Below are 21713 nucleotides of genomic sequence, written 5' to 3'. Positions count from 1 at the left end.
GAGGCAAAATGGTTATAGTTGCTACTCATTACCATACTACAGATGGGCTTTAGAAGGTAAAATGATACAAGTAGAAATAAATCAAACACAATATGTTTTAGTTATTGAAGCAGATGTTCTTGCTATGGAGAAATATTTGCTTCAACCAACTATGTAATGTGTTCTGAAACGCAAATAGCTGTTTTGTAACAGTTAATAGGGGGGCAGTAGCTCAGTCTGTAGGGACTTGGGTTGGGAACCGGAGGAGCGCTGTTTCAAGTCCCGGTGCGGACCAAATATGGAAGTTGGTCTGGTAGCTGGAGAGGTGCCAGATCGCCTTCTGAGCACTGCTGAGGTGCCCTTGAGCAAGGCACCAAACCCCCAGCTCAGGAGCGCCTGCCGGAGGCCGCTCCGTCACCCCGACATCTCTCCATTAGTGCATGTCCATAGGATCTTGTTTGTGCATGTGTGTATATACTTCAGCCTATGTGTATGTTGCATGACTACAGAGTGTAAAAACAGAATTTCCCCTTGCAGGATCAATAGAAGTAAATCTTAATCTTAATATGTTTGTTCTCATCAAGGTAAACTTTCACTCTAAGTCAAGTGAGCTCTTTACTAGAGGAAAGAAACCCTTCAGAAATTGACACATTATTAGCAAATGTCCTCACCTGCAATGTGCAGAGCCTACTTTAAGTTAAACTGCCTTAAACATGAAGCAAACCATGTCCAAGTTTTTAATATAAATCATTCTACTTTTAGGCTAAGAGTTCCCTGAATTGTTATGTTGCTGTTGAGGACTGAGTCCTGTGTGGCAATGTGGGGTTTTTGTTGGCATCAGGTCAATTTACCAGCAGCAGGTGTGATGATTAAACTGAATGATACAGAACGATTGTGTTTGTTTTTTTGTCAGACTCTAACTCCATTCATGATGATTCATGTGACACATCATTTCAGAGGCGGCCAGACAGAGAGGTGAATCTGTTTACTACTGACCTCTAGTGGCAGTCAAAGTTATTGATTTTAAATGTTTAACCCTGGAGAGAGCATCAGATGGGAGCTGCAGCTTAATCCTTAATTCAAGTCTTTAATGGGCCAGACTGTAAGAAGATAAAATCAAATAATTAGTTCAGATTAATACAAAAAGGAGTGCTGCTCTGTCTCTTGCTGTGGCTATCGCTAGCTTAAAAGGATTCGGCTCTATGTCTCTAATTAATCTGTAGCTGTTAACAGCAATATATATTCTATATATTAACTGCAGGTTAATACACATTTTAAGTTGATATTTCTATTGTAAAAAAAGATGTAGCAACATTTTTGTCAGACTTTGAACTTCTCTAACTTTAGACTAAAAAGGCCAATGACTGCATTTAGACTTTTCAGAACAGAGAAACGATAAAGCGCTGTCTCAGACTCAGAGTCGCATATGCACACCAAGGTTTTCTGATGACATCTTTTATTTTTGCTTATTCAGATGAACAGGCACTACAGTTTTGAAAGTACAGCTCTATGCTAAAAAGAAAAGAGAGAAAGCCCTCGAGTCTTCCACATAGTTTTCCTCAACATTGTAGCTCAACGTTTCCAGCAGGAGCAACAGGCCAAAAATTTTTTTTTTAAAAAGAGCTTTTCAGATTTTTCTTTTTTTCTTCCATATGATTCACCGTCCTTCAGTGTATGACAGGAGTTTTCACAGTGGTTGTACCTTTACACTTTCACATGACACTTTTGAAACGGTTCCATTTCTGCCTTAAATACACTTTATATTATAAGACTGTCGAGTCTTTAAATGTATGTGCCCTTCATTTAAAGGGAGCAAATGTGTCGTTTCAGTGTTAACTGAGATGATGGTGCCATGGCGGTCTCTGTGGAAGTGTGCTCTCTCTTAGTTCAATTTCGAGAGTCTTTAGAGCGGCAGGGTGATAGATTTTATAAGGCAATATTCATGTCACCCTTCTGTATCCAGTGTGTACAAGGAGCAACAGTTTTTAAAAAAGCATACAGAAGCATAAACAGTACAAGTGACATTTCCCTTCTGGAGTTGACAAATCGGCTTCTGTTCTCGCAGAAGAAAAAGGCAGCAGTCTCATCAATATTTCAGAGACGGATCCTCTTTCTGCTTTCTTGTGCAGCACTCGTTGCAGCTTTCTGTCTGCGTCAGTAAGAGAACACCCAGCTTCCTCGTCAACAAAGGGTGTTGTTTTCACCAACGGTTGTCAGGAGTAACAAACCAATCTCATTTAACATAAACTGTACTGCTACATGCATTCTTTAGCTTTTTTGATTAGAAAAAAGAAGATTCAGCTGATATTAAATACAGCCTGGTACACAGTAAAATAGACCAATCATGGGTGTCAATGTTACATAGTACAAATAAATATGATACGTTTTTTTTTTAAAGTCTGATAAAGAAACTGTCAGTAGTTTGGTGGGATAAATTTAGGGCATGCACTTGATCAGTTCAGATCGGAGCATCAGCACGCACAAAATCACAGAAAGAGCTGGCAGCTGATTATGCCAAGTCACTGGTATTCACTTGAAGTAAGCAAGTCTCATTAACAGCAGAAAGGTTACTAAAAAGTTATATGAATGAATCAATGGTTGTGAAATGAAGCTTATCTCTACACAAAGGCAGGTTTTGTTCATGGCGTCTGCACACAGTCTGCAACAAAAAGACGAAAACAGAATGAGAAACTTGACAGATAATACATATAACAGGCACCTTGTTAGAGGCAGGTTTGGACAGTGGAGGTGAATGTAAACAACCTTAAAACCGTTTTGGTTGAGTTCACATTTCCATTTCACAGAGAAGCTCTGCGGAGGTCTTGTTTTAAAATGCTCAAATATCAGAACCTGATCTCAGGGCATTTCGCAGAATAGACACAAAATCAGAACCTATAGATTTGTGTACATTCATTTGAGTAGTCAGTCAAATGTTTCCCTCATTAGGAATCTTAGGAAAATGAAAAAACCCGACCCTATGCAGTTAAACACTTTGTCTGACACCTCCCCCCTCAGCAAAAGTTTTCTGTCATTAAAAACAACTATTAGAAATAATCAATGTTAATGCTGATGGTCTAATTTGTTTTTGTAGGCCATAAAGTGGAATCAGAATTAATTTAAGTTTCTTTCTTAACCAGCAAAAAACTCACTTAAACTTTGACCTTTGCAAACCCAGAGGTCTTTGTCTTTCTTTTTAATATTTAGCCTGCTGACTTCATAAAGGCTTTTTTGTTGCAGGCACCCATTATTTTTCGTCTTGGATCAGAGTAGTTTTACATTTTTGCCAATCGATGTGAAAAATTGTCCTCTTACTCGAACATATGGATTGTAATTTTGTGGTAATTTCACACACTGCTGTGACACAGGTTGTTCATGGACACGCCGTGAAGCGAAGCAGAAAAACTACAAGAATAAATGTAGACGATGTTCAACATTATAGGAAGCATGCTGATCCACTTTCCTACTGAGAGCTTTTTTTTTTTTTACGTTTTTACACTTACATGAGGCCACAGCTAGCAGCTGGTTAGTGTAGCTTAGCATAAAAGTCTGATGTTTTGGTTTAGCTGTTATAGTTTCATGCTGCAATGTGTTGGGATTAATAAAATTGGTGGATAGTCGTCTGTTTCAGCACCTCTCAGGAGGATTATCTCAATTCTTACTCTGGACATAAAAATAGATCTACTTTTTGGACTGTGTTAGCTTCAGACACAGCTAGGATGGTTCACCTTTTCTTTTGCTAACCTTGTCCTAGCTGTAGCTTCATATTAACTGTTCATATTACAGATGTTCAAATCAGTCCCCTAACTGTAAAATAAAACTCTTTTGCCTTCATATCAAAAGTGAATAAGCACATTAACCCAAAATGTCAGACCGTTCCTGTGATGCTAAACATGTAAATATTTCACAAAGAAAAGACAACACTGTACTTGAGGGAAAAAAACTGTACAAGTATCCAGACTGTAAAAAAAAAATTAAGAAGATAAAATATATACATGAAATGCACAATGCATAGCTCACTCCGGCTATCCAGGCACAACTGATGATACCATGCCAATAATGTAGTGAGAGAACATACTGAATGGCATGTTAGCGTCACATGTGAAACCAAAAACAGCTACACACTAACAGACTTAAATATTTAGCTTCAGTTTCAGTGTTTGTAGATGATGTGGTCCTGAACAGATCTTGTTTCTGTAAAGTCTGGTGTCTCTGTGATGAGTGCTGATATGAAGAGCGCTCACTGTGCCTGACAAGAGGGAGCTTTGCTTTCAAGTCTCTGGCAATGTGCAGTAATGTGACTGGACGGTTCAGTCTGGGTTTCCCTCTCATGAGAAAAGCGAACTCATCTGGTTCAGTTAAATCTGCTCCACGTAATTGGCCGGGTAAAGACCCAGCTTACCGTTGTCTAGGCGACCTTTACACCAGCCCTGTTCATCCTCGTCCTCCAGCTTTGTCAGTTCGTCCCCTTTATCAATGAAAGGACACAGAAATGTACAAGATGAGGAGACGATGTAAAACGTTAGAGCTGCAGAGAGACAAGAAGTGCATGGAAGACAAGTCCGCAGACGCAGACACTCACCTGCTTTGAAGCTGAGCTCGTCCTGCTCCTGACCATCGTAGTCGTACAGAGCTTTCACTCTGACACCTTTGCCCTCGTCATCGTCGAAGGGGTTCGCCCCTCCGTTGGTGTCCCCTGCTGAGTTCGGGGCCGTCTGGTCCTCATCTGACCACTCTGTGGAGCCTGTGTATGCCTGGTTCTTCTCGTAGCTGCTCACGCTGAACACCATACATCAACATGTAACACTTACATTAGGTTGGTCCGTATGAGAGCGTCAGCATCAATATCTCGTTGATGAGTGTTCAATCTTACCTTCCTCTGTCTACAGCCTGAGCGTGATCGACTGCTGTTGTTACGTTAGTCAGCAAGACTCCATCACTGTTTTTCTTTGTCTTTTCTCTGCTTGAGATCTTATGGGTGAGGTCTGGGTTGTATTCCTGCAAATCATGAGACAAAAACACATTTCATTTTGAATGTGTTTGCTTTGTACAGTTATAGCCAAGTATCACTCAGTATGCAACGTTAAAATACAACTTTAGAAGAAAAGAAATACTCCATCCTTTAACATGACAAATCATTCAGTATTTTTTTACCCATAACATGACCTACATTTAACATGTTGATAATTCAGCTCTTTGATTTTATTTTAATCATTTAAAAGAACCTGACAAACTGTTTCTACCTACATTCAGGCTTAACGCAATGCTAAGCTAACCAGCTGCTGGTTGTAGCTTCATACTTAAGCACACAGTCATGACATTTCTATCAATCCTCCTATGAGTCTCTGCAAGTTGTCACTGTTTCCCTAAAGGTGCACGTATTCCTTTATTGATTCTTGGACTTTATTTAGAGCAGAGCGGTCACAACATTGTAGCTTGTTATTGTATCTCTGTACCTCAAACTGTGGCCAGCTCATATGCATGCCAGGGCCGTGAGTGCTGCTGAACCACTTCAGATCTTCCTGTGCGCTGGCTGTCGTGATGGTGCGTTCAAGATCTATGTACACTGCAGCATAACTGTGGAAAGACAGCAAAGATTTAGCGTAAGTATAATGACAAGTACAAGACAAGGCAATCACTTTGGTCTGTTTTTTTTATTGACATCTCAAACCTTTGGTCTTCAGTGAGGTTGAGGTGGCGTTTGACATCCAGCAGCACCTCCCTGAGGAAGCTCAGCCTCTTCTCTTCAAAATCCTGGCACTGATCGAACACCTGCTCCATGCTTTCCATGTACTGAGGCGTGCACTTAGTCAGCTCGTCCAGAGCCTTCTCGTACTTCTCCTTAGCCTGTGTTTAAACACGCAAACAAAGAAACAGTGTTAAGAGCATGAAATACACTTTGATATTTAATATCTCAGTGATACAGGGATGACTTCACTTCACTGTTTTTCAGTTCTGTGGCGAAATGTGAATCATTTTAACCTGGGAAAGAAGATGAATGTGTTTTCAAACACACATAAGAATCATAGTTTAAGAGTTTAAAGGTCAAAGCCGTGTATGGAGAGAGTCCACACAGATGGAGGTGTAGTATTCACTGATGCCTTCATGATACTTGGCAGAAAGAAATCATCTTAAAATAGGCCACACGTCTATTTGCTTATTGGCTTTATAGTGGAAACATCTTTTGCATAATGATTATGCTGCAGGCCTGTTAGAGCTGGCAGACGCCGCTCTCACCTTCTGTGAGTCCTGTTTGCACTTGTCCACCTTCTCATGGAGTTTCTTCTGCTGGTCGGCCGTCAAAGAGGGCTCTACCTTACTGTTGGCCTCCCTGTTGGACGCCAGCTTCTCCTCTTTACAGGCCATGTGGAAGGATTTCTTGGCAGCCTCAAGCTAAACAGACAGAATGAAACAAGCTTATACATACAAATACATTTATTTGAATCTTATTTAAATGCTGATGTCATTTCCCCCTGAATCACTAATAATGTATTTAGCATAGCCACTATAGTTATGTGGATAGTTTTTGTTTATTTGTGAAATATGTGCAGCCGGCATTAATCAAATTGATGTGGAAAGAATATATTTTGTACTTTGTACAGCAACTAAACTCCTCAGAATTAAATGTCTTGTTACTATTGAAGCTTTACAATGTATCTTCACAAACCAAAAACTGCTCACCATTTTGCTCACTTATTGGAAGCGTTAAAACTCATCTACTTGTCTGCACAAAGCAAACAGTCTCACCTCTTTCAGCTTTTTGGCCCAGGGCTTCTGAGCCTTTTTGAAGCCCTCCTCCGCCTCTTTGGTTTCCTTGAATCCTCCCATCATTTGTTTGTGGTAGGAGTCTTTTTGCCAGTTCTTCACCTTCTCAAAGTCCTCATTGATCAGGTGGGTTTTCACGTCCTGGTGAAGATCACTCACCTTCTCCGCCTCGGTCATCATTGCCACCCATGCTCGCTCCACGGTGCCGTACTGAGGCCCTAGTGGAGGAAGGATGGGAGTGTAAATCCAGTGAAATAATCGAAAAAAAACCCTGCTAATTTCTTTCAAATATATTTATTTACATATATTAAAATATATTGAATTTTAAATAAAAGAGTTACACATTGCAGCTCACCTTTGTCTACCAGCTGCCTCCATCTCTTGGACCACTCGGTCAGCTGTTGTGCATAGGCTTTCTCGATTTTGGCACGCTCCTGGATGCAGTTCATCAGGTCATTGCAGAGCCGGTGACCATCATCAATCCGCTTCACTGAACGTTTGTAGTTCCCAACCTTCAAAATAATGTCTCAGATTAATTTCTTTAATTCACATGAGTGTACTCAGACGATTATTTTTACTCCCTGGGCTTGTGTTGGTTATCAATATGGGCTAAGTTATTGATTTGCTGTTTGTCATAAAGTCAAAAGCATTGAAACTATTGATCCACATCAATACAATAAGGGACTTTCTGCTATGACTATGTAAGGGTAAAAAGGGGATTGGGCCAGGAAGTGATTAGCTTAGCTTAATTTAGTTTAGCATACATTTTTTATCAAAGGTAACACAATCCATGTATTTATTGAACTTGAGAAAGTGACACGCTTGCTGTTTTCAAGAACTGCCAGTTCGTATGCTGTGCTAAGCTAACCAGCGGCTAGCTGGCTCTTCATATTTATCCGACCGATAATAGTAGAGTCCGTTCTTATTTAACATTCATAAAGAAATGAAGGTAACGCCTGAGCTTTTGTCTTTTCCTGTGGCTGCTGTTGATGTGTTTGAATCACTTCCTGGTTTAAGAACACCACGTAAACAAAAAGCCCCCGTTTCACCTTTGTGAAAATCCTACCCTATAAAATGAATGATGTGACGGATTGTCAGGTATTTTATTTTTTTAAATTTTTTTATATTGCAGAAAAAGTGTCAATCCTCATTATTAACCGTCATGGTGGAAGACATCACGACTTATATTACATGACTGGAAACATGTTGTGTACTACATTGTTATTATGAGGATCCTAGAATCATCATCACTTTGTAAATGTTACTCATCTCTTAGCTTCAAGGTGATTTATAGGCAGGAGGGAAGAGAAGGGACGAGGATGCTGGTGTGTGTTTGGAGTTATGCGATGAAAGAGGATGAGTTATGTCGTATAATTTACAACTCTCCATGGACGCAGGAGCAGCAACCTCCCAGAGAGCTGTTAGCGTCTCCCTGAATGAGAAGGAGGCTAAAATTGTAGCCTACTGCATTTCATTTCTCACCTTTAAGACAGAGATAAATGGACTGTATCTTGTGTAAATGATATTTACTCATACCTCTCCCCGAAAATGACACTCAACAAATCTCAAATGTCATCAAAATGAGAGCTGCTGCAGGGGAAATGATCGTATTCCACATCATCCCTCTGCAGCCAGCCGAGTCAGCGATCAGCAGGCAGCACTGCAGCCCTGGCTCTAATGCAACGAGTGGCTGTGATGTAGTGACTGTGGGCTGGAAATAGACACCTTTGCTGCTACAGCTGAATTCTGAATGCAGCGCCAGGCCAAAGAGACAGGATGAGAATCAAACACAACTGACTGAGAGGAAAATTGATTATCAACCCTGAATAATGAAATAATAAGTATTTTCAGTCTCAAACACTGGCCGACTCCTTCCATCATATGCACTGTATATACAGATGCTGAAAGACCATAGTCGATATTTGTAGCTTGTGATGGGTCAGACTTTTTTTTCCCTGTGTAAACACTGTGAACACTCAGCAGCTCTCATATATAATGAATGGACTTCTGGGAACTTGTTGCTCAAATTACTCTGGACTGTTTGTTCTCAGGGTGATGCAATCGCGTGGGAGAAACCAATATGACAGCACACTGAAACCTAGAGCTAAAATATGAATGAATTATTTATAAAAACCACACAATTACTGCCACTATGGAACACTTACTTCATTTTACAAACAAACTTGTCAACCTATTTGCTTTGCCACTGTGATTATTCTGTTACATTCCCTATGTGACCTTGTGTGAATTTGAATATGTCCGGGGTTTGGTCACAGATATAAAGCGGTATCACATTATCTGTTGCTTTATGAAAAGTTATCTTACGATGACTACACAAATAATTAACTAGATTAAGTCTCACAATCTATAATGAAAGTTGTTGTAACTACACATCTAGGGTTGTCATGATGCCAGAACTTCAAATCAAACAATATTGATCTCCTGCAAAAATACATTGGTAGCTTTTCAATTCTGAAAATAAGACTGTATCGTTTCATAACATGAGATACCTAACAGTATCTAAGTACTGACAACCTTACTACCATCACTGCTATCATCCATCGACTGAGGTGTCATCCAACAGAATTCTTTCAGCATTCACAGGAAAACAAAACGATATCTATGTAGAACTTATTTCAGTCAGTTCATCTGTGGAGCATGGACAGCTTGATACAGACAGCATAAGGCCCCATGTCCACCTAGCGTCTTTTTTCAATTGCAGCAGGCGACCGTCCGGAGAAAAAGCACAGCGCCCAGCATCTTTTTTTTCTTGTGCGTCCGCTCCGAGCGCTCAAGTTGAAAATCGTTCAACTTTTCAGAAGCGCTCTTTTCCAAATGTATGATATTCCCTGTAGTTTATCTGCCTACGGATCGTGTCTTGTACCCACATCCTCTTTGTTCCGTTTCTGATCGGTAATTAACCGCTCTAAAATTAAAAAAGAAATTGCAGTAAAAAGTTATGGAGCAGTGTCAGCAATACAGCAGCCGTTGTCTACAGACTGTTGTCATAGAGACAGGAGGAACATGCAGAGCTTTTCTTCTCAGCCTCACGCAATCGCTCCAGAGGGCAAAGCCAAGTAGCTGGTGGTGTTTAAAAAAAACAAAAAAAAAAACATTTTAGCTCACAAAAAAGAAACATTAGTGCTACAGGACGAGGCAGAGTGTCACCTCAGTGTTAGTCTATATTAGTGAGAAGTCTGTAATGGTTACACTGAGAGAGTAATGACATTACAGGCTGTCATAAAGGAGTAAATTAATTGTTTTTAGTTAATGTACTTATTGGTTTTAATAACAAAAAATGTAACTGTCAGTGCGCTGAATGATAAAATGTGATCACCAATACATCTCTGCTGGCTCAGGGATCAAACATTATTGATAAATCATCAGCTGAGCGTTTCCGTGTGACTCTATGCCCGCACACAGCTGATAAATGAGGCCCTGGGTTGTTCTCCTCGTCTGCCAGACGTAGCCGGTTCAGTGAGAGTTCATCACTAGGCGGTGTCACTTCTCTCTTAGGTTTAATCTGTTTTAGCTGGCTTCTTACTGTCTCACCTCCCAGAAGCTGTCTGTGGTCTCCTCCTGGCTGGCGGACTCGTCGTAAGCTCCAGACATGGTCCCGGGATTTGGCAGGATGGCTTCAGGCTTCGTCGGTGTGCAGCAGAGAAACGCTCCTCATGCACTGTGAGAGAAGATAAGCAAAGAAGAGAGTAAACACAAACATTAAAGATATGTTAATGCTATGCGAACCCCTTTTTCCTCATATCTACAGTGTCCCTGCATATATCCACTTAAAATAATCGCCTCGCATATTTGAACTGAACTGCATGGCTTTGAGGAAGCTTGTGCATTTCTTCTAGCCCCTCAGTGTTGGATAAAAAACTCAAGTTATTTTTGCCTTAATCCAGAATTATTTTTCCTGCTGTTTTATTACCGACTAAGGATGTGTTATGGGTTTCAAAGTGGAATGAAATCCTTATGTAACAAGAAAAAGAAGGTGCAGTTTTAGGAAGTTTAATGTGAGGGATTATAAACCAGTCAGAAGTTTACCAGATTAAGATGCTATTTAAAGAAAGGGATGATGTGATGTGGCACTATGGCTGACAGATACATGATATATTTATAATCACCCGTATTACAGAGAATTACATTTGCGCAACAATCACACTTTTCTAGTCTTCTGACTACTCAAAGCGCTTTTGACACCACAGGTCACATTCACCCATTCACAATATATTCACACACTGGTGGCAGAGGCTGCTAATTTGTTCATCAGTAAATTATACCATTCATACACATTCAGATTCACACCCTGCCGATGCTGCAGCGGGAGTCATTTTGGGGTTCATCAAAGTGTCTTGTCAAGAGACACTTGGACATGTTGCTGGAGGAGCTGGGGATAAACTCTACCACTGAGCCACAGCCGCTCCACCGCTGCCCCATTGATAACATAAAAGTTCAAATGAAACAATTTTCTTTATGATATCCATGAGTCCAAAGTAACATCCTCACATTTCTTTGTGTTATGACCAAAAGTGGAAACACAATAGTATTCAATAAATAGGAAGAATATAAATGGTGATAAATTCAATTACTGTTTGCTCAACCAAGCAGTTTCTTCAGTTCTCATGTAATCACATTTATAAGAATGACATCTACATTCACACCTTTGCACAGATGTTCTTTAGATTAAAAAGCTGCCACACACGTAAACAAAGTCCAAACTACAGGTGACACGATGAGTGATAACTATCAGGGGAATTCAAAGGTTAATTTTACTTTACACAATACCTTCAGGAAGGCTCGGGTCCTTAGAAAACGACAATAACACTCAGAACCTGAGAACTTCCTGCATTTTCTCTCTCTTCTCCCCTGAGATGCCTTTGTCAACGGAATCAAAGACTTGGAGGTAATTTTCAGTGGCATTGATCGACTCACCCTGCGTCTGTCAGAACACTGTAGCGTAATAGCGGAGTAATCTTCCCTCATCATAGTCAACTAACATTATCCCTCTCTGAAACACCTATGCTGCTGCTGCTGCTGCTGCTGCTGCTGCTGCTGCAAGAACTCAAAGCTGTGACGTGATTGCAAAAAAATGACACTCAAATTAGGACAGAAAATGTTTGCAAAAGTGAGAGGAGGATGAGAGAAAATCTAAACGATCTATCCTCTGCCACTGAATGGATTGCCCGACAGGCTTTTTGTGCATTAGCCTCACTGGCGTGTGTGATCATGGTGGCCTCTGTTTAAAGTGACTCTTATAGCATTACATGATGGGAGTCAATCAAACAAACAACTGCAGATTCACAAAACAACCCTAATGGTTGCAAAACTAGAGACAAAACGAACCATAAAAATAACATGAAGAGAGGCTAGAACAACTAGAAAGACTAACACAGAGAAGCGTGACTGCTACAAAGAGATTTGACAAAACAAAGATACTTAAAGGAATCGTAAAGAAGCAAAATGTGCCTGCAGAAATATGCAAAACAACTACAAAGAGAATAGGGCTGGGCGATATGGACATAACATCATATCTCGATATTTTTGAGCCCAATGGCATGGAAGAAAACGTTTAATGTTATCTTACAAGATAAACTGTATTGATATAAAGAAGATTGTCCTACCCTATATCTCTTTATTGCCCGGACAGAAAAGAGACTATCAAGCAACTATAGAGTCTACAGAAATGCCTCACAAACTAAAAAATGACTCCAGACAGACAGAAAATATCACAAAAAATGACACCAAACTTTCTCAAAGGAAACAAAAAAACGACAAGAAAGTTACAAAAAAAATAACAAAATGTACAGGACTGAAGATAAAAATGAAACAAAACAGAGAGACAGAAACAACTGTAAAGAAACAAAACACAACAATTACTGTCACTATACAACGCAAATCATCAAAAAAAAAAAAAGACCAGCGTCCTTATTCATCCTGTTATCTTGCCCTTCTTTACGTCTTCTCTGTGCACAAATGTCTCAAAACCTATCCATTTATCTTTTTTTTTACCTACTTTATCTATCTAATCTAAAGGGGGAGCATTTCCGTAAGAAAAACCACCAAATGCCATAAAATAATTATGCAGGCATCTGTCCGACTGACCGCAGACTCTGGTGCTGATACCGAGGAATTGAAAACACAAACATTATCCTGGAGCTGCTGCGGCCTCATCACTTCCTCGCTCACCTCCACTGGTTCAGGTTCAGCTCACAGCACAAACTGCAATTTCTCGAGTGACTACACTGTGAGTCTGCCTCGTGTTCAAACCTCACTCTGACATTATAATTGGCTCTAAGTAATTAACTGCAGCCAATGACAGCTTCGTGTCTGTATTAAATGTATTAGGTCAATTCAAAATTAACTAAATAAAAGTCATCACACTTCATGTTTGAAAATGAGCCGTTAGTATTGATAGATGACAGGTATTTTAAGCAGTCTGATTTTAGCGGGGCTAACAAAAAAAATCAGTGTTACAGTCAGGGTCAGATTCTTGTATTTCTGTCCAATCAACAGCTTTATCAGGCTAACCCTCATGGCTCCCACAGCGTCATTGTGGGCTGCAGCACAAAGTTGTTCTCAGTGATTAGCTTTGAGAAAAACAGCACCAAACAACGGACACACACAGTTAGCAACTAGCTTTGGGCAGTAACGCGTTTTGAAAGTGAAGGCTAGAGGAGAAATGTACATTTTTCTTCTGGCAATATGTGGTCAGAAAAAAGTGTTTGCAGCTCAGAATGAGGTCTTTGACATGTGTTAAAGACCAATAAAGACAAATAAGTTACACAATTTAAATGATCTCACTGATTGTTAGATGTTTTAATATTGCATTAGTACACCTGAACTCTTAGTGAGAAATGTAGTTAGGTTTTTAAACTCTTATTCTCATATGATATGGTTCTTCATCATAGAGCTAGCTTCCACAAAGAGCTTCACGCCTGAACATAAACTCGTTTAGCTTTTTAAATCTCAACTTTGAAATGCAAGCTAGTACTATAGGAGGTAATGATAATTTTTTTTATTTCCACAAGCCTTCATCATGGAAATGATCAAACTAAATGATGCCTTAGCAAGATAGTTGAGGTGAGGCAGGGGCAACAATCACAAACAAAAACAGAACATAGATTACAGACATGCAGATCAAGATCGGATGCAAAGCGGGGATTTCAAATAACTGGATGACAAACATGATGTGACGACAAAACAGCAGCATTCGTTATCAGTGCAGAGGAATGTCAGCGCATGATAAACATTTTTCTACTTTCTATGTTTAGTAAGTAGTTTGACATTTAGGAGTAAATGGGTATTACTGTTCTTGTTGAGGGTTAAATGAAGTTAAATCAAGAAGCTGGTTAGCCTAGCTTAGCACAAAGGCTGGGGTAACAACTAGCACTGCAATCTTTCAACGCGTCAAACGATAGCATTCATTTTTATGTAACATAAACTCAAGTGTTAAACATAGAGACCTGTGTTTTAAGGGGGATTAATGTGCTTAAACGTATTCCCTTGCTTGTCTGGAGACTCTGCTTTATTCTTTTTTTCATTCAGACCCCTCAGTAAAAGCAGAATATATCACATGTATACATTTGTTTGTATTGACATCAAAGTCAAGATAAAACATGTTAATTAGTTAGATTAAGAGGTGCTTGTGGGAAAATGTACTCATGCTAGCCGTTTTCCCTGATTCCAGTCTAATGCTAAGCTAACTGCTGCTTATATTAGCAACAGACATGAGCCATTACGTCTATGTTTTTTCTTCAAGACCCCTGCCTATATCTCAAAACAAAAACTCAACATCTGTGACAACAAGTAAAAACTGTTCTAGCTCCGCACCATGGCTGCAGTGAATGTTTAATACTTAGCACACTGGCTGATTTGAAATCGCACCAAGATGATTTCCTTACGACAAACAAACCTCACACATTCCAAGCTGTTGATGAAAAGATGTGAAGCAGTCAAGACTCGTATGAAACAATAGCAGAAGCAGCAGTGGTGGGTTTGACAGGAGGTCAGGGGGAGGGGTGGGAAGCTGCATGGGTATTTGGGTCAACTGTGGAGCAATGGATGAAGCAACACTGCTGGTTACGATGAGAAAGAGAGGAAAGGTGAAAAGATATTAAAATGAAACGTCCTGTGATTGAAAAGGAATTTCCAGCCAGAAGGGCAAAACAAACGCCTGGGCCGGATGCAGCGTGGAGTATGGCATGAGTGGGTGTTTATCACGCTTGGTTAATCCATTAGCTACACGCAGAGAGCGGGCTTTGTTCAGGACAGACCCTTTGCTTGGCTTGCAGAACGGCTGATGGCAGAGGAGGAAAACAGACACTTACTAGTTTCTACTTTTTTTACAAGTATATACAACTGAACCAGAAATAGTGACAGTAAACGGACTGTATTTCTTCTTTCGAGTACACTATCTCCTTATAGACAAACACATGCACTACATACAGACATCAACAAAAACATTGGCAGTGCCATGCAAGGTTTCGTCAGCACCATCATGTCTCTTCGGCTCATTTCTCCCCCTTTCCTTCCTTTCAACAGCACAACTTAAGTCAAAGATCGACATTATCACGACCAAGCAACGAGACTAAAAGAGCATCGGGGTTCCCCATCCCTCAAAAGCAAGTGCAGAAAAACCTAAAAAAAAATAAAAAAACTCTCAGCACAGCAAACCCATAGCATCAACATGTCAAGAGAGTCAAACCCCACAGACAAAGAGCAGAACTACACCCAGACAGAGAGGGAGAGCACAGCCCCCCGCCTCAGCAACAAAAGCTTACCCCCGGTCCTCCATTAACAGCAGCTCTGGCTGCAGCTCGGAGAAAAGAGAGACACGTGGGCTCCTCCAGCAGTCAGCCCCTCTCCTCTTCTCCCCTCCTGTTCCTTTAGCTTCAGCGTCCTCTCTGACTGACTGATTGAGCGATGGAGAATCAGCGTGCAGAGGGAGAGGAAGAGGAGCACTAATCTGTGATCCGAGATCTTCCTTCCTTGACTGCTGTTGAGGAAAGGCTGGGTGTGCGTGTGTGCGTGTGTGTGTGTGTGTGTGTGTGTGTGTGTGTGTGTGTGTGTGTGTGTGTGTGTGTGTGTGTGTGTTTGCGTGTGTGTGTTTCTCAATGAGAGAGGGATAATCCGGTGGTGCTTTGCTTGAATGGTTCAGACAGAGCAGCAGAGAGGAGGGGGAGAGAATGAAGGAGGGGTTGGAGTAGGTGGGCTGCTGTAGATGATGTGGAAGTGTTAGGTGTACGATGATCAGACTCTGGTTACAGTGTTTGAATGAATAGACTCAGTTTAATTGAAACATAGTTTAAACAACAGAAAATTGAACTACAAAATTGAAAGCCTCTATAAAAGCAGCATGCAGGACATACACTGCTGAAGTGAAACCTGACAATTTTTCCACCTAAGACGAGAGTTATTTCTAAAAAAAAAAAAAAGTTTTAAGCAAGTGTTGCCACGTCCAACTATCTCATGAAGTATTTACGTAGGACGACAAACTGTCACATTTAAATAAAAAAAAACCTTCACACTACTCTTGCTAAGCATCACCGATTTATAATAGAAAAAATCCCAACGTTTTGGTCCCTCTGAACCTCGGCCAAGGAACACACTTTCCAAAGGTTCGGAGGGATGGAAACGGCCCGGCAAAACCGAGGGTGCGTCCAAAACGGGCATGTGGGGGTGCCTTAAAACCGCCTGCCTTCTCTGGTCAAAACAAAAACAAAACATTCTGCACCTGAATCAAAACTCAGGAGGAGGACATACTGGCTGCTGAATTGCTGTCAGAGAAGATGGCACGTCAAGATATCATTGTTTCTTTAATGTCTGATGATAAAGTAAGGCCATTTTATGATTTAATTCAGGAGATATCTTACATATTGGTCCTTTAAATCATCATATTTTGGAAAGGAGGGAAGACCAGAGTAGTTTTAAGATTTTAATGTCGTCCTAACTTAAGAGTGTCCATTCCAACAAAGAAATCCTTCAGTAGACTGAATTAGAAGAAAGGAAGGACAGGGGGCTGACTAACAAGAGCTAAAGACGACGTCAAACTGAGCATGTGAAGGGTGGAGCTGACCCTGATAAATGTAAGCTGTTTGGAATTTGAAGGCCGTAGGCAGGTCTGTGCTGTTGACATGGCAGCCATAAAATGATTAATAATTACACACCTTGTGGTAAAGTTCAGAACAAGAGCGAAGCTTTACAACTGTTCTGGATGTAACAGCAATATCAGAGCTATACCTAAAACATCTGTGAATGTGAGACAACATCTCAGCAGATATATTATTTCCCCTGGCAGCACCTTTTATTTCACAAGCATTCACTTAAAACATCCTGAGAGTGCAGAAGCCAATAACACCATAGTATGTCCGCTGTCACGGTCTCCGCTGCAGCTTGATGAACCTGTAAACCAGACTGACCTGATGCTTCACAGAGAGCAGAGTGGGAGGGCGAGTGAGAAAGGTGGAGAAGAGACAGGTCTCAGAGGTGACGTGAGGATGAAGAATCTGAAAACACTGAGGTAAAAAGACTATTCGACAGGCTACAAATTCAGGAGAACAGGGTGCAAAACATGGCTTAATACAGACATAAGGAAGACAATGTCACACAACAGATGATCTTGATGAACATGAATAAGCTTGAGCTGGCATGCTAACATACTCTGAAGTGCTTTGCAAACACGCTCAAGGGTTTAGCACAAGCGGCAACCTCCAATGTTGAACATTAAGCCAATGTGGACGGGCGAAAAAAATGTCGAGAGTCCATTTGAGGCAGGCTCAAAAGTCCATGAATACCCCATTAGGCCCCATGTTAAAATGCAGAATACTAAAACTTGTGCATGAATTTGCTTGGTTGTGGCTGTTTGCCAGGAGGCTCAAGGCCTGCCTCAGCTCCACGTCTTTAACTGTTTCTAATCTGATCATAAGATATGTGGAGATGACACTTCTAATATGGTGACCGCTGTCTTTTGGCTTCTGAATGCCTCTTCAGAAATCAATGGGTGATGTCACTGAGACTACGTCTATGTTTACTACAGTTTATTGTTTAGCAGGTTTAGTGTTAAATATTCACCATTATTGTTCAAGGATTCTGATTCAGCGGATCATTATCCGAACATTTTGTTGACGTTGACCTACTACACTGATCCCCATGTTGAAACTCACCTATAGTGTTATAATGCTGGATGCTCATACTAAACTTGGGCAAAGTTTCAGATCTTGAGGTAAACGTATGTGTGAGTAATCCCAGGAGGGTTTTTATGAACACCAGTATAAAATAAAAGGTTTAGCTTTTGTGAGCTGCGTATCATGCAAAGCTACCCTACAGGCTTCACAGACTGACAAGATGAAAGGTGAAAATGACTTTAATGTTGCATCTTTAACTTGTTAACACAATTTGCACCTAACCCAAGATAAAGCTGAGGCTGATGGAAATGTCAATGTCAAGAGCATCTGGCACGTATAAAATGTGACTTTATTGGGGGACTAGATGAAAAGTTACGAGTTCAATAAAAAATGTCATATTAAATATCAGAATGAATCACATTATAATTAGTTAACTAAAACCTTCCAGTCGTCACCCCATGTGAGTATAAACCCATGATTTTGCTCGGCTGCAGAAGAAAACCTTGACAAAAAAAATATATAGTCCTCAAATATAATGTATCAAGTAGTGCAATCTGTAAGTGAAATAGATCAGTCCTAAATGTTTAATCCATAAAATGTTCATGACAGAGCAGAAAATAAAACAGAAACAGAGAATCACATTAAAGCACTCTGCTTTAGTTCATCCAATGCAAGATAAAAAAAAAAAAGAAAGACAGCAGGAAGGAAAACACAACAAAGGCTATACTGTTGTTTTTCAAAAACAGCTGAAAACTTGAGGTGACACTTTCAAACATCTTCATAAAGCCACACACACACACACACACACACACACACACACACACACACACACACACACACACACACACACACACACACACACACACAGTATGAAACTAGTGTCTGTATCTGTTTGAAGTTGAGATCAAACAAAGCCTGCACTGTGAGATCTCGGCCACATTATTCAAATGCAGCACTTTTCTCTCCCCTCGGGACAAACTGCGTCGCTGCTGCCATCCTCATCAGATTCAAGCCCTATATATAGAACCCCATTCATCAATAATGCAAAGTGCAGTGTAAACAGATAGAGGGGATGACCGACTGGACCCACGTGCAGAAACTCTTCAAAGTTTGATGTAATCTAACGTCACTGTCCAGACAATCGGATTATAGAAACAGATCGATTAAAGTGACCCAAACAGACAGACTGAACAACAAGTTTGTGTCTGATGACTTTCACACCTTGAGGTCGGTGTTTCATCTAATATCTCATCTGCAAACACAGCAACGTTTTCTATAAGATCCATAAAAAAAGCTTCTTAACGCTCTGCTTCCTCTTGGAGTGCTGCTTGAAAGCTCACCGTTTTGGCTGCTCTAGAACAATTCTCTCCTACAAATAAGTGTAGCTGTATGGCAGAAGATGAGTCGCTGTTGAAAACAAGGCTCAGAAGATCAAACAGACACATGCGGAAAAGGCTGCTGATACTCTATATACAAACAAACAGAAAGCAACAGAATGAGCTTATGATTCTTCTCAGGCAGCCAACAATCATTTGTCTAAATTTCAGCGTCCAGATGGCAGAATATGTGAAACATGTATCCTGTGTCTCTACAAAGTTCATCTATTATCGATATCGATAAGCTCTGGACACAAGCCGACTTAAATACACTTACTAAACTCGGTCCAATTTTTAGCAGCAACATCCTTTATACTGTATAATCAAATGTATAATTGATCCAAGTGGATTGATAACATATAGGTGAATTATTCAACAGGAAATAGAGCCTCAGATGATCAACAATCAGGCCACAGTGATATTAAAGGATTGAAAAATCATACTGGAACAGGTCACAACTTGTGGTAGCCTCTACAAAATAACACAGGGGGCATCCATTTCAATTCACCTCCAACCAATGGGAGGTGGGAGAGACGTTCATATGCTTTACGGTGCATAAAGTGTATGCATGCGACCGCTACGACCTCCGTGCATTTAATTAAACGTCTGCATTACGTTTTCTGTTCATCAGTGTGTTGTTCTCTGCTCTTTTGTTGACATTGTAAATCCGTTGAATTACACGTAGCATTGATATAAAGGCAAATATTCTCATTATAGCATCATATAGCGGACTCTGTTTCTTTTTTAACGTCACTTCTTACCTCAGGAGACCTCTGAATGCCACTCCTTGTTCTTTTTACAATTATAGGCTCAACGCTACATTCGCCACACCTAGCATAACACAGCGAACTTTAAGCAGTCCAGGGTGATTGTGGGTAATGTAGGCACCAGGCTTAGACCAGGAAGAAGAATTCATGGAATAATCCTGGGTCATGTCAAGAATGCAACCACAGATCAGTGAAACTCTTTTAACAATTTTACGCTTTATTTCTTCATGATGTGTGAAGAAATACATGACGTTTTTCGATGCGTGTTTTATAAATATAAAAAAGGAGCAACAAAGTCTGTGACAAGAACAGGGTTTGGACTATGTAAAGAAGTCGATGTTTACTTTTGGTTTCATACGAGACAAAATAGTGTCTCCTGGGTGAAGGAGAAAGAGCAACTTTACATTTGTGAGACTTTCCTGAGTTTGTGATCACGGCCAAGAAACCATCTGAGAACACACAGTCCATTTGCAGTGTGATGAGGCTAAATTGTTAAAGTGCTCTTCTAAGTTCATACCTTCAATTAGATAAGGCAAAGACCAAGGCCCATGTTTACTACTTTAAAATGACTTTCTTTGCTGTTTTCACCGTGACCTTTAAAAAAAAACACTGAAGTACACACTCGTTCTGTCGTCCAAAATGACAAACGCATCATCTGACAAAGGATACTACTACTTAAAATAGGTTAAAACAAGAAATCCAGATATACATCGCGACAGTTATGAGGCCTAACAGAACGAGATATGTCTCTACAGATCAGAGAAGATTACTGAACCTGGTCTGTCCTCTCTGCAGCCACTCGGTCCTCGACAGCGTCACTAAAAGTCTTTTCTGACAGCCTTCAGGTGAACTGACACCTGAAACCATGATGCACCCCGGGGTCTGGCACGCCTTTTCCACACGCAATGCACGCACACACACACACACACACACACACACACACACACACACACACACACACACACACACACACACACTCTAAGACTGAACTTTGACAGATCCTTGAACAGACCATCAATAATTAGCTAGCTCCTGGAGAGGGTGGAGACTGCGGGCTCTCCCTTGTCACACACATTCCTCAGAGAGGTACTGTGTGGTCAGACAGAGGAGACTCAGAGGCAGACTGAAGGGGACCCAAAGTCAGCCATCAGTGAGATAGAGGCTGACAGGAACATCGGAGAGAGGAGGCACAGGTGGTTAGATAAAGATGTTCTGTGGAGGACAGACATCAGGGCATCAGGTCAGCTGTGACACATCCGCTCAATCAATACAGACGTGCAAAGTCTGAATAATGTGAGGGAAAAAAATAGCAGGCCTACAAAGAAAATATAATTACAGCATCCTCTAAGTAATTTAGAGATCATCTTTGGAAACATCTTTTTTCACAAAGAAGGCCTAATGAAAGCCTCGACACGCGCAAATACACAAAGCTCTTTCCTTAACGAGGGTGACGCTGTGAACAAAATGAACGAGAGCTTGCAGGTGTTGATGATAAAAGTCACGCTGAAGCAGTCAGAAACTCTGAAGGATTGTCTTCTGAAAGCCAAGAAGGTCATGAAACCTCAAATGAAGCCAGTCCTCCCTCCACGCAGACAGATGCTCATCTCTCCAGTTTGTGCCATCTGTGTATCATCTAATCATGCCCCCCCCCCAGGGTGCTCACTCCATTTGACCCCCATGTTATATCCCATTATGGCAGGAAG

At 40.7% G+C, this 21713-nt stretch overlaps 1 protein-coding gene across 1 annotated transcript; it reads right to left on the bottom strand.

Annotated features, from left to right (window-relative positions):
- Positions 1–1393: 1393 nt before the first annotated feature.
- pacsin1b (protein kinase C and casein kinase substrate in neurons 1b) lies at positions 1394–20909 on the bottom strand. The gene is made up of 10 exons (XM_061041105.1): positions 20786–20909; positions 10294–10420; positions 7097–7253; positions 6724–6959; positions 6214–6369; positions 5648–5823; positions 5433–5553; positions 4850–4974; positions 4559–4755; positions 1394–4444 (listed from the first exon to the last, which is right to left on the bottom strand). The coding sequence occupies exons 2-10, from the start codon at positions 10351–10353 to the stop codon at positions 4335–4337; spliced, it is 1338 nt and encodes a 445-aa protein (XP_060897088.1). The 5' UTR covers positions 10354–10420; positions 20786–20909; the 3' UTR covers positions 1394–4334.
- Positions 20910–21713: the final 804 nt, after the last annotated feature.

Source organism: Labrus mixtus, chromosome 7 (assembly GCF_963584025.1).
Source record: "Labrus mixtus chromosome 7, fLabMix1.1, whole genome shotgun sequence".
In the NCBI taxonomy this organism is placed as follows: Eukaryota; Metazoa; Chordata; class Actinopteri; order Labriformes; family Labridae; genus Labrus; species Labrus mixtus.
The sequence above is the reverse complement of the archived record's forward strand: the minus strand, read 5'-3'. Positions and strand labels throughout refer to the sequence as shown.